A 12,848-nucleotide genomic window follows, 5' to 3' on the forward strand; every position below is an offset into this window, starting at 1 on the left:
CATTCACAGTCCTCTGTCATTATGAATACACTGCATCATGTGCCATGACTGGCAAATATAATTTGAATGCGGTACTAACGACAACAATCTGCATGCTACAGTACAAAGTAAAGAGAACAGTGAAATTATGTTATGTACATCAATTATCTCCCCACATTTTTTTTCTTTTTTCTGTTCTTCTTTGAACACAAAGTAGTTTCAATAAGCATTTGAAGGAGAGAAATTACTAAATACCACTTGCAGTTTATTCTTTTCAAGTGCCTATCTTTCCCCACATTTGTTTATATTAGATATATTATGATGTTTGAAGAGCAAGTTGGACATTATGTGCACCACATGTTCACAAAAACTGAACAATAGATAAACCTTTTCCACAGCATGTCCTCATTATACATAACTTACTCATCAAACCATGCTTGATCTTGCAGTGCAACATTTCTGCCACATGATCTATCACAAAGAAGAAAGCAAGAAGGCCCATGTACACTTTTGGGGAGACATTTTGGGACATAAAAAAAACAAAAAACAAGGCAAGTGGAAAAAGTTGTTGTTTTTGAAGGGGGGGGGGGGGGAAGGGGCTACTTCATCATCTCAAGGAAATTGTTAAAAAAAAAAAAAACCTCCTGATCTTTCAGTCAAATTTCTGACATATCACCTTCCACTAACGTACTTTTTTTAAAGACGATGAAAAAAAAAAAAAACGGAGGGTGCCAATTCCAAATAATGTCAGTACTAACATTTACTTCAGTACTTTTCAGCTCCAAAGCAAGTTGCTCAGTTACTTCCTTTCATTTTGCTTGTATGTTTGTATGCAAAACCATGGGTATCGAGGGTCATAGGAAATTAGCTCGATCAACAATCACTGGCTGATTTCTTTATAAAAAAAAGAAAAGAAAAAAGAAAATTGTTTGTTTCACAATGACTTTGCAAGTTCTCATTGTATTTTCATCCTCTCACACAAATTTTATCCCATCAGATTCCATCAGAATTATTCTTTTTTTTTCTTAGAATTCAACCCTTAACTTTAACCCATGACTATGACCCAAAACACAATCAGAAGTGTCTCCATCTCAACCAAGGAAAGCAATCACAAGAATGATTCTGCTGGAAAGCAGAATAGACCATGAGTACGACCAAGGATGTCCTCTTGCATTAACCATTTCAATGCTTTGAGCGATGACTGGCATGAAAAACGCCACAGCATTGTACACAACTGCCCAAAGTCCCTGACACAGAAAAGGATACGAGGGTAACCCCCTGTGGGTTCTGCATGCGAGCCTTTTTTTTCTGATTCTACCTACACATTCTCTCGGATTTACAGAAGTTCATAAAAAACATTGATGCTACTGAAGCAGTCTTTCTGCATAGACAAACATCGCCTGCTGTAGTTGGTACAGAGAATAGAATACCATGAGAATCTAAACTTCGTGGCAAGAAAAAAATTACTGCACTACTAATGAGAGTTTGGTTTACTAGCATTGGTCATCGCAAGATGTCTACCGCATTAGATGTAGCATAAGTGCTCAATGTTTTTCAAGTGCAGTGATTAGCTATCATTCCCCACACTACCAAAGCAAAAATGCTCATATTTAATGCGGAAACCATGAGAAAACTTTCACTTTCTACCTAGAGCTGTGAGGTTAGGACATTGACACATTATTTCTTTAACTTTTAGAAATTGGCAACAACTGAAAATAAGGTTAGTATCTAATAGTATGCGAAATATCTACAGCATGACCATAAAGCAGCAGCACACATAACTAATAATAGTTATATTATTATGATAACAAGGGATCAATGAACAGAATACACAAGATCACAAGAAAGAAATACACAGAAACAATTGTACAGCAGTCTATGGCGAGTGCAGCTCATACCCTTTTCACATGCTGCTGCTGTTTTCACAGTATACACAGTATATTGTTGTATGACAGTTTGTTACATGTAAGATGAACAGCTGTAAGGCAGGCAGGATTTTCATGAACAAAAGTAAATGTCAATCCGTTGAGGACACTTTGATTTTGCTACAACACGCATTTCCCATAGACACCTGCCCGAGTATACGTACTCGGGACTCCTCAACGGGTTAATGTGCCTATGAAAACTACATTCTTTTTCACACGTGGCAGTTTATCTTGTAAATCAGAGAAAGAAAAAGTAAATATTTCCATTGTATAAAACAAATGTCTATGGAAACATATAACAATCAATGGTACTGCCTTTGAAGAAAATGTATTCACTCTGGGGTTTGGGATGCTAATTGATTGTATTGCATTCCTCGTCACTATAATGGTGTCAGTCACTAGTGTACCTTTGGGTTTTACACGATAATATCCTCTTCTTAAGACTGAACATTTAGCACACAAATTCATCTCGTAGAACAAAATTGATAACCACAGATATTGAAAATACGTAGTTGGATCTGTTTAACCGGACTTACTTGTGAAAATCACGGAAACGACAGTTTTGTTTCTTGTCAAAGTAACTTCTTCAGCTCCAACTGGCTAGTGGGTATTCGATTGTGATGGATGAATGGATGATATTACTGCCTATAATTATTTACACACTGGACACTGCTTTGAGGAAAAAAAAAAGATGCCATCCTCAGCAAGGAACCAGATGGTTTGACAAGTTCCCAAAGCTGTATATGTGAACTTGAAAAAGTCCTTCCCTCATCAAAGGAGGGGGACTCCGACACAGCCTTTCACCAAAATATAAATCAGTGATCGGGAAAATTCTTTGATGTCTAAACAATAAAGGCAGTTGCATTGCCCATTCATTAGTCACAGTTGAATGCTCGCCATTCAGTTTGAGCTGAAAAAGAGACCCGGTAAAGTCACAAATTGTTGTCTTTGTTATTATGGCAAAGAAGTCCATTCAAACAGATTGAGCTACTAGCACGTGGTGTTTTCCTGGATGATTCAAAACCTACATCGATATAAATCACAGCTATTGTTCGTTTGCTACGCGACAACCACCTGTCCATTACTCTAATCTTCCTCGCTTTCACCACTCCGCTTGGCAGGTTGAGAGCGAAAAAACTTGTCGCCGCAGCAAGCACGTCATCCAAGGTGACAAACTCCCGAGGGCAGAGGGCGAGAGGGAGGCGAGGGGGTGCATCAGCTCATTTGTTCTTTTGACCTTTTTTGGCAAATCCTGGAATCTCCTCGGAAGATTATATATATATACACATTCAGGCAGCTTACTTACAGCACGAATTATTTACATGTTTGCTGCTCTGCTCCCATTAGAGCGTGTTCTGCGAGAACTTGGGATTCTCAACCACGAGGATCAGAAACTTCAGTTGTTGCTGTTTTCTTTTCCTGGCAACATCCATCTTCCTCCTCTTCTTTTGATAGTTTTTTCCACAGGTCCTCTTTTGATATCAGTGCAGCTGTATTTCACCCACAAAACATATCACTGGTGAGCCCATGCTGGTCATAATTTTGGATCCACATCACTGTAGACATATACAGCAAACAAGGAATCAAAAGAGAAACAGAAAAATATGAAGAAAACAACGGGAAACTGGTAAGATAAATGGAAAAAAGGATACAGGTTTGCAACCGCCATTTTTTTCTAATCACAATATGATATAGGTCAGCCTTAATTTACATACAAAATAAAATATAAATGTTCACCACAAGCATATATCATAAGTGCAAGGTTAGAATTTCAAAAGAAATAAACCAGCTTTACACCATGTACTTACCAAAGCATTCTGACTCATAAAATGTTGCCATGTTTTTATCATTGCTACTACAGGCCACTCAAACTACAAAGAAGTCCTCAGGATCACCAGTTTTCTTTTGATATATTGAAATTTTGTTATGGCAAAACAATTACAGCAAAACAATTATTGTGGTACAGAAAGGTATATAGCTAATAATGTTGGCATCTGAATTTTTACTTCTTTGTAAAGAGAGTTTCATTATAACTGTTTTTGTTAAAATGAAAGTGCACGGTATGAAAATATTAGAGATGTCCCTTTTAATTCTTGAAAATAAACTGCTTGCCCTGAGCAACACAAACTGACCAGACTGCCTCCAGCAGCCCCGATCCTTACCAGTGCAGATCCAGTCTGTTGACGATCTCCCTGACGTTAGTGATGAGGTTCTCGTTCTCCTGCGGTGAGTCCATGATGAGTTGGTGCAGCTTGGTCATGTAGGTGTCCACTGTGGTCAATGAGGGCACCTCGTTTGAGCCTTGGACATTAAAATCACACAAGATATATTATCTATACAAGTCACACATGCACCACAGTAAGATGTGGATAGGACAGGCAGGGGGGGGGGGCGTTGAAAAGGGTGGTGATGGTGATCATGGCTAAAAATGTAGGAAATAGGTGTTGCCGTAGTCTTCCTCTTGAAAATGTTCTCCCTCAAGAGCTGTAAGGGGGGGGGGGGGGAGAGGCAGTGAGACACTGTGCAGAGATGTCAATAGTCTGAAGGACTCCAGCACTCATGCATCAAATACTGAACGAAAAGCGAGATGGGAAGGTGAATTCTCAATATTGGCATTTGTATTTCCAGCCACATGAAGTCACAATGGAAGCAGAGACTTCCAACTCCGTGGGTCGGTCCACATCGCCCACCCTGCAGTTGGCTGCGATGTATCTCCCACCTTTAGGCCATTTTCACAGTGAGAGGTGGAAAGGATGGTGAGAGGTGGAAAGGATGGGGAGGGGGGGGGGCGGGTTGAAGGATAGTGGGGTAAATTATTTGTTTAATAGGATCCCATTTTTTTCTCTCTTTCCTTTTCTTTAAAACAACAACAACAACATTTTCACAAAGCCTCCTTTTCTCCACCCTAAATTGCAAATTTCTCCAGCTCTAGCCGAGTGTTTCCCGCTTACAGCATATTTTCTCCTGCGTATAGTTTATTTTTATCTTGCCCAACTATAGTTCTTTGTAACATGTGTAACAAAATAAGGCTATAACAGTACTAGATAGCATCTATAAACCTAGAACTTCCATGGCCCTGAAGTGGGTCCTGGACCCCGGCTTTATGGCAGCTTTAATGACACTGCCACCGCTGCTCACCTGGAAGGGGCACCCCGGCAAAGTTGGCAGTCAGCGTTGCCCGCAGTTGCTGCAGGTGGCTCTGCAGCGCCACGTTGGTGTTGCGCTGCTGCACGGTCTCCGCCTCCAGCTTCTCGATGGCCTCCTTCATCTTGTCGATGTGTTTCTGGAGGATGGCGTTCTGTTCCTCGTACTCGGTGGTGGACTTCCTCAGCTGCCGCAGCTCGTTCTCCCTCGCTACACACCAAGGAGAGACGGTGATAAGATTAGAAAAGCACTCAGAGAGCACAGACCTCCGCCAAGCAGCTCACTTCCACCAATAAACACATGCTGAAAATTGCCCAACATTGTATTTCCCAATGACAAGGCAGCCTTTGTAGTGTCTCAGAGTCTACAGGTACCTCAGCTCCCTGCTGCGCCTTGCATGCTGCACATAATGTATGCACACCTCAAATATGCGCAGCTTGAACTCCCTCATTCGTTGGCCCTGAATCCTTCCCAAAAAAAATCCTGGATCCAGATGGCTATCTGGATCACTACCAAAATTCAATCATCTGTTCCTAATGTCCCTATCAACTTTCCAGCAAGTTTCATCAAAATCTCTAAGAAAAGGATCATACTCCGTACAGCAGAAAGCAAACCTTCTATTTGATTACATTTCATTTGATGGTCTGGTTACTACGTCAGCAGAAAAAGTTGTCTCATTTTGTGCCCTTTGGTAGCAAAATGTCCTCAGAAAAGTTCGAGCCTTGTTTTACTGCACAAACCCTAACCCTATCCAGTATATGATTTGATATGTCCATCCCTATCTTTCTCTTTAAATAATAATGCTAATAATAATAATAATAATAATAATGATAATAACAATAATAATAATAATAATAAAAATAATGATAATAATAATAATAATAATAATAATAATAATAATAATAATAATAATAATAATAATAATAATAATAATAATATTAATAATAATAATATTAATAATAATAATATTAATAATAATAATAATAATAATAATAACAATAATAATAGCGGCCTTTATAATGCGCTGAAGTCCATCACGAATGATGCTCATGGTGCTCTTACATAACCAGCATGAACAGTACATTATACAACCATGCAATAATCAAATACGATAACTTATCAGAACTTGGCAGAAAACTGCCTCTCAAGTGATCAAACTGATTCACTCACCCTTGTTGTAGTTCAGAAATTCCTCTGTAAAGATAGGGATGTCAAAGCCGGGAATCTCTTCCCTATTGTCATCGATGAACTGGAAGGAAAAGATAGCAGTCATCATGAAGGAGCGCAAGTGAATGATTAACCCTAAGGGCCTTTCTACGCCAGGGGCTTTAAACAGAGTGTACAACGCTATGGGGTTATCTGTGTTGAATGACACTCGAAGAACACAAAGGGCTAATGCACGGGCCATTCACTGCTTACAAAATGGAGGTGTCAAGTCACAAGATCAAGACAGGCAATTTGCAGCGTCCAAGTAAGCGACATTTGAATGGAAAGAGCTTTGCCTTTTACTAATTTTCCAACTTTCCTATGTTGCTTGCTTTTTAATCAGAACAGCTTTCTGTAGATCCCTCTCACAGATATTTCTGACTGGTTAAGTAGAAAACTTCTTACAGCTCATTAAAAGAAAATAATAATAATATGAGAGCAAAGTTCATTTTTGGCAGACTGATCAGGAAAAGATTACAGCATATCACAAGTACTTCAAGCACTTTGCAGCCCATAATGTACTGGCAGCTAATAGGAGATGATATTTTACTCACAGTAAGGCAACAATAGACATACAAGAAAACGATTCCATCACAGGAGGACAAGCATGCCCCCTACCTACATTTGGAATAAATGGGACACTCTATGAACTCTGTCGTTTCTCTTTCGTAACTTGCAATCTGGTGTAATCCCAAAGTGGAGTTATTCTGATGCCATCTGCATTTACAGGGCCCTGCTGCCGATAAAATGTTGTAGTATTTACTTTAAAAAAAAAAAAAAAAAAAAGTTCCAACTACCTGGGAAACATTGCAGGATTTCAACAGCTGATTTGTTGTTTTCATGGTTATTAGCATTTGTACAAATGGCATTTATAGTATTTCTTCAACTGTTGGGCCACGGTGAAATTCAATGTGAATTGGGATAATGAACAACACGCAACAATACCATTTTTAATGAAGTCTGTGAGATATCTGCCCTATATTTTGCAGTAGTTTTCTTTTGGTAAAATTCAAGGATCAACTGAGGTTTGCAAAATGAACAACAGGCTAAAATATTACTACCCCATGACACATATGCAATGTCACAAGTCTTCAAGGTAAAAAATTACATACTTTGCCTATTGAAAAGGAACACTATTAACATTGGTTTCACATTTCATTACAGAGGTTCTCAACCATGAACTGAACCATTTCAGCAGCAAAATTGTCTGAAGTCCCGATTCCCTAAACTTTGAACTGTGAAATAAATGGTGTTGTATGCTCAATAGTCTCCGCATAATCACGTGCCGTTGGGCAGAGCATTTTAGAACTTAAGGATTTCTCAAAATCTGTGCAGCTAGACCCCTATGCTGGGCATGCAGCCAAGTGCTGCTGCAAATTCTGATGTCCTCATAGATTTACTGTAAGTTTATAGTTGCCATGAACAGCTTGAAATAAGGATTAGAGGCTCAGTGGAGCTAGCTCATCCCTTGTTTTTCTTGAGAGCTAGCTAGACAAGTGTTGGGATTAGTGTGTCACTGTGTGTGTATGTTGCAATGTTAGTGTGTAGTGCTGGTGCAAGTGTTTGTACATGATATGCATAAATACATGTCTGCTTCCCAGCAATACGGTGGGTTAGTTGCACTAAAAATGTGAATCTAAAGGCTGTATATCTTCTCAGCATATCAGAGTTTCTTACAAATTTATATTCAAATGCATTTTAAAGATTTTCTGTTGGAAGCTATGAAAACAGTGCATTCTTTAAGCATGTCTGCCCATTTAACCTTAATAAATGCCTACCCAATTTAACATCAGGTATCATAACATGCATAACTGATAGTCCTACCTGCGCATCAATTGAGCTGAGTACCCGATAACTATATCCCATTATACAGGAGACTACTGTACTATGTAGTCAGCTATGTCTTGTGAGCTTGGGTGAGTTTGAGCACTCTCCTGTAGCATACTGTACTGTACAGTACCATGCCTACGACAGAGGAAAACTTGGAACACTCCAAAATTGTACCGCATCGTTCTACACTGAGCCAAAAGTGGACCACTTTTCGATGTACTCCAAAACCATATCATCATACCTCATAGGGAAGGTACAGTATTGGCGGAGATGAGAATTGGGCTTTTAACTTTTTGCGAGATACCAAGAAAATGCTTATGAAGTAGTACAGAGCATACCACTTTAAGACGAATTCAAAGTTTATTTGATGAAAATCAGGTTTGGAATGACTGAAACATCCAAAAACAAAGTAAAACAAAGCGATCGTACGAAAGGTGGGTCCCACACTTAAGTAGAATCGCTCTGTTTTGGATATCTCAGCCATTTCAAAACCAATTTTCATCAAATAAACGTTGAATTCCTCATGGAATTACATGCTCTTTCATATTTCATAAGAGGTTTCTCATCATCTCATCAAAAAATGTAAGAAACTTGAAATTAGGTCTCAACCAAAACTATACGATCCCTGTAAGTTGGCATGAGAAGAATGCACGACACACACTACATAATAATGCAAGGAGTTAATCCTCTTTGTTCAGGAAAACTGTGTAACGTAGGCACGCCAGGTGCATTATGTGTGGCCCCTCAGACTCATCGTTTTATACCGAGCCAAAAGTGGACCAATTTCCAATGTACTCTAAAATAAAATCATCGTACCTTAAGTTTGCAAGAGAAGAATGCACATGACACACACTACATAATAATGCAAAGAGTTAATCCTCTTTGTTCAGGAAAACTATGTAACGTAGGCACACCAGGTGCATTATGTGTGGCCCCTCAGACTCCAGTCCAAAAGTCACTCATGAGGTATGATTTCTCCATTAACTGCTTTAAAACTGGGATGGTTTGGCATGATACGGTATTGCCTGGTTCGCTTTTTAGCACTCGCACGCGGCTTACAACATGCGACAGTAGCAGCCCCCTTTCTCACCTCCATGGAGGAGCCATTGATCTGGGACTCCTCGGCCTCCATCATCTCGTTGCGCAGCTTGCGCTCTTCTTGCTTCTTGGTGAAAGCCTTGAAGGCCTCCGTCTGCTGGTACTGCTGCAGCTCCTTGGCGTACCGCTCCTTATCGCGATCTGCCTCATCCAGGTAGCGCTGAACCCGAGATGGAATGAGAGTGAAGCAACACAGTCAGATGACCATGTCGTGCAAAACATATATGGTATATTACACTCTTATGTACAAGGGCAGAGTCAACCAGTCCTGACCTTCTATACTGCCAATTCTCTGCTTATCTGCTACAAAGCATAATATGGTGTTAATTATCCAAAGTAGTCTCCACAGTGCTGCCACTGCTCTACCAGAGGACCCTGCAATTATCATTATCTTTGCATGGTGAAGTATTATGATACACTTGGGTTGAGAGGGACATGGTGGGTAAAAACCTACTAGGATTGAGCAAAAATGTATGGATAGATGAGCACGATAAAGGTTAAGTGCTGTGATGGTCTTCAACTCAATACTTTATAAAAGCAGCTGGATGCAACACTTGTGTCATGATACTTCACCCCACGCTCAGTGCTTACAAGTATTTGATGTGCCATGTTTGCATGCCTGTCTCAGTCAAGTTCACATTTTTGCTTGAATGCACAAACACAACCAAATCGACAACTAAATCACCAATTGCCACAGAGCAATGAATGCTTCACTTGTAATTCCTTTCCTCCCACCTGTACCTTGAAATTGTATGTTGACTGAAAATCAAGCGGTGTCCCCTTTGGATTTCCCTGTAAATTCTATGTTTCTATCACTGTGTTGTGTGCAAAGGTCATGCCTGTGCCACTATGTACTTGTACCTGGTCATTTCAAAGAAAAACTAATCATACACAAGTTACATTATTGTAAGGATTTAAATTTTCTTTACAATTTTGCTCATTGTGTGTTTCACATATTAAACTAAAAATCTATAAAAAGTTGCATGGATCTGAAAAATAAAATGTTTTCCCATAAAATGGATGTGCTCCAGTCTCAGAATAATGTGACACACACATGGTTTACACAATGGGTTAATAAAGAGTTAGAACAAGCAAAGAGATTACTAAAATTGTCTGCAAGCAAATGTGAGATGTATATTAAAGCAGACTAACCTGCTTCTCCATTGGGGTCATTTTGGACCACTGGCCTGCCAACAGCTTTGTGATTTCCGCAAAGCTCATGTTGGGATTCTCTGCTCTGATCTTCTCACGGCCTTCCTTCAGGAACCTCACGTAACCTGTGTGGGGGGCCCGTGGGGCGTTGTGGTCCCTCAGGGGTTTCATCTTCCTCTTCTTACCCTTTGGCCATCCCCCTTTACCCTTCGACGCAGTCTGAAGGAGTGAAAGAGAAAGAGAAAACACATTTTTATGAATACATAGAAAAGGAGAGCTTCTCCATAGGTGTATTTATGCTGTAATTTCAAAATACTATTTAATCATATGATTTCAAATCAAGTGCAGCAACAATGATCTACCAGTGGTATAACTGGTGGTATAACATTTGTAATGACCATTCCTCATTTATCATATCTGCACCTTCGATGTAAACTACATTCATGACACAGTACGTCGATTTAATTTTTTTTTTATACTCCCTGCAATATGAAAATTGAAAAATCTGACAACTTGAGCTGATGTTACAGTTTCTAAGGATGATTACAGACATTGCATTGTGTTTTGGATAACAGCATGGAGGCAAAGGACTGATTCCTACTTCTTCATTATGCCTAAAATGTGCTGCAAATGATGCATCCACAAATATTATATAGCATGACACTGTATTCCTTAAACAAATGACATTCCTTGGAGGACACATGTACAGCATGCTCACGAATGATGCACCGCTTACCTCTGCATCTTTGTTATTATCCGTGGCATCTTGTGAAGGAGCATCTTGCTGTAGAATGTCCACTGTGATCAAATGAAATAGGAAGAGAACTTTACTATCAGGGTCACAACATTCTTTCAAGGATCTACTGGACATGTTAAACACCAAACTGACATCTACATTCATGATGCTGTGAATGCTAGCAAAATAATAAAATTTTGCACTAAATGTAAACTGTACGTAGTAGCTCTTTGAAGTTCTAACATAAAGCAACTCTGCCTTTCATGTAAATTAGCTTTAAAAAAAAAAAAAGATTGAGTCTACAATGTGTTGTGAAGTGTCTAAGACTTAGACAGGAATAAATTACAGGTGTTTTACATACAACATAGCAAATAGGAGCTGACAAGGATCTATTCATAAGTGTGAAAAATTCTGATCAATTATTTTTAATTTCTATGGTTTCTCCAAGCTTTTACTTGTAAGTTTTGTACAGTTTATGCATGACACATGTCAGTTATGGACACTATACTCTTTTTCACATATGATCAAACATGTATTTTGCAATTATGTGAAATAGCTGGTTGAAATATCCTTTGAGGTAATTTTCAAGGCACAAATGATGTAGGCCATTCATAGTGGTTGATAGCTGATCAGAGGAGTACACCAGTGAGAGGAGTGAATACATGAATAATATCCCAAAAAATATTTCAGATGAACACTTTGCACTTACCTTGTGAGATGTCTGTAATAATCTGGGGATTACTAAGTGACTGGTCCAGGCTTCCAGTGACATTTGGTGTGCTGGATTGACTAAAACTGGAAATACATTGTATGTACAGTTGATCGATTACAAACATTTTATACAATGAGTAAATTAAACATATAATATGGAAGAAAGGGTTCAATGACTTTCACATCTCAAATTGGTATTCAAACAAATATCAATATTCAGAAAGACTGGAGATCCCTGGATGATAGTGAATCATGATTACATCTCTGTTTTGTTTTGTTTTGGTTTGTTTGCTTGTTTGTTTTTATTCTAAGAGAAGATGCAAATGGAGGCAAAATCACAAAGGCTGTTGGCATTATGCCTCACTGACTGAAAAGAACTACTACAGCAAGTAATTAAACAACATTGCAGAATGATTCCAGATATTTTGACTTGCATCATCTCTGGATGAAGGGCAACCTATTATTTATCATCATCAAAAACAAAAACAGTATGCACACTTTTTCTATAAAAAAAAAATATATATACATACATATATATATACGGTGTAAGTTCCTCCCCATTTGTATTTAGATAAGTTTGATTATACAGACATACTGCTGTATCTTCGAATGGTACTAACAACTAGTGACAAGAATGTGTGATATCAGCATGCACGTGCCTTCCTTCTACAGTAAGTTGAGAGTCATCTTTGGAGACATCCTCCTCAAAGCCTGTGATGTTGAAGAGACCCCCAGAGCCCGAGGCCGAAGACATCAGAGATTGGTTGGTTGATCCCTCAGTGAGATCCATCGCTCATCCAACTTAGATGCAATAACCAATACCTGAGACAAACAATGACCAAGAATGTACACCATTATAACTTCCATGGCTGAGAACTCTTCTGAGCTATGCACACATAACATAAAGTATATCCATGGATGTTGAATTAACAGCATGCTGATGGTGATGACAATCCACTTGGGCCCATGTAAACAAAAAATTTTACCCTAATAGTATGTGAACCCTGATGAGAAGATCCCTGAAGCATCTTTTTTTCTTTTTTTCTTTTTCTTGTAGAATGATGCCC

General features: G+C 39.0%; 1 protein-coding gene across 1 annotated transcript; it reads right to left on the reverse strand.

Moving 5' to 3' along the window:
* Positions 1-580: 580 nt before the first annotated feature.
* LOC140237514 (high mobility group protein 20A-like) lies at positions 581-12,598 on the reverse strand. Its single transcript, XM_072317446.1, has 9 exons — positions 12,441-12,598; positions 11,780-11,865; positions 11,071-11,132; positions 10,335-10,553; positions 9,175-9,342; positions 6,219-6,297; positions 5,043-5,258; positions 4,067-4,205; positions 581-3,460 (listed from the first exon to the last, which is right to left on the reverse strand). Exons 1-9 carry the CDS (start codon positions 12,569-12,571, stop codon positions 3,439-3,441), a joined length of 1,122 nt encoding a protein of 373 aa, XP_072173547.1. The 5' UTR covers positions 12,572-12,598; the 3' UTR covers positions 581-3,438.
* Between the last annotated feature and the right edge of the window lie 250 nt (positions 12,599-12,848).

Source organism: Diadema setosum, chromosome 14 (assembly GCF_964275005.1).
Source record: "Diadema setosum chromosome 14, eeDiaSeto1, whole genome shotgun sequence".
NCBI lineage: Eukaryota > Metazoa > Echinodermata > Echinoidea > Diadematoida > Diadematidae > Diadema > Diadema setosum.

Coding starts and splice junctions, on each gene's coding strand:
- LOC140237514 (XM_072317446.1), bottom strand. CDS start 12,571: ATGGATCTCACTGAGGGATCAACCAACCAATCTCTGATGTCTTCGGCC. Junction 9,343..10,334: donor TGACCCCAATGGAGAAGCAG/GTTAGTCTGCTT, acceptor TCTCGGGTTCAG/CGCTACCTGGATGAGGCAGA. Junction 3,461..4,066: donor AACAGACTGGATCTGCACTG/GTAAGGATCGGG, acceptor ATATGTCTACAG/TGATGTGGATCCAAAATTAT.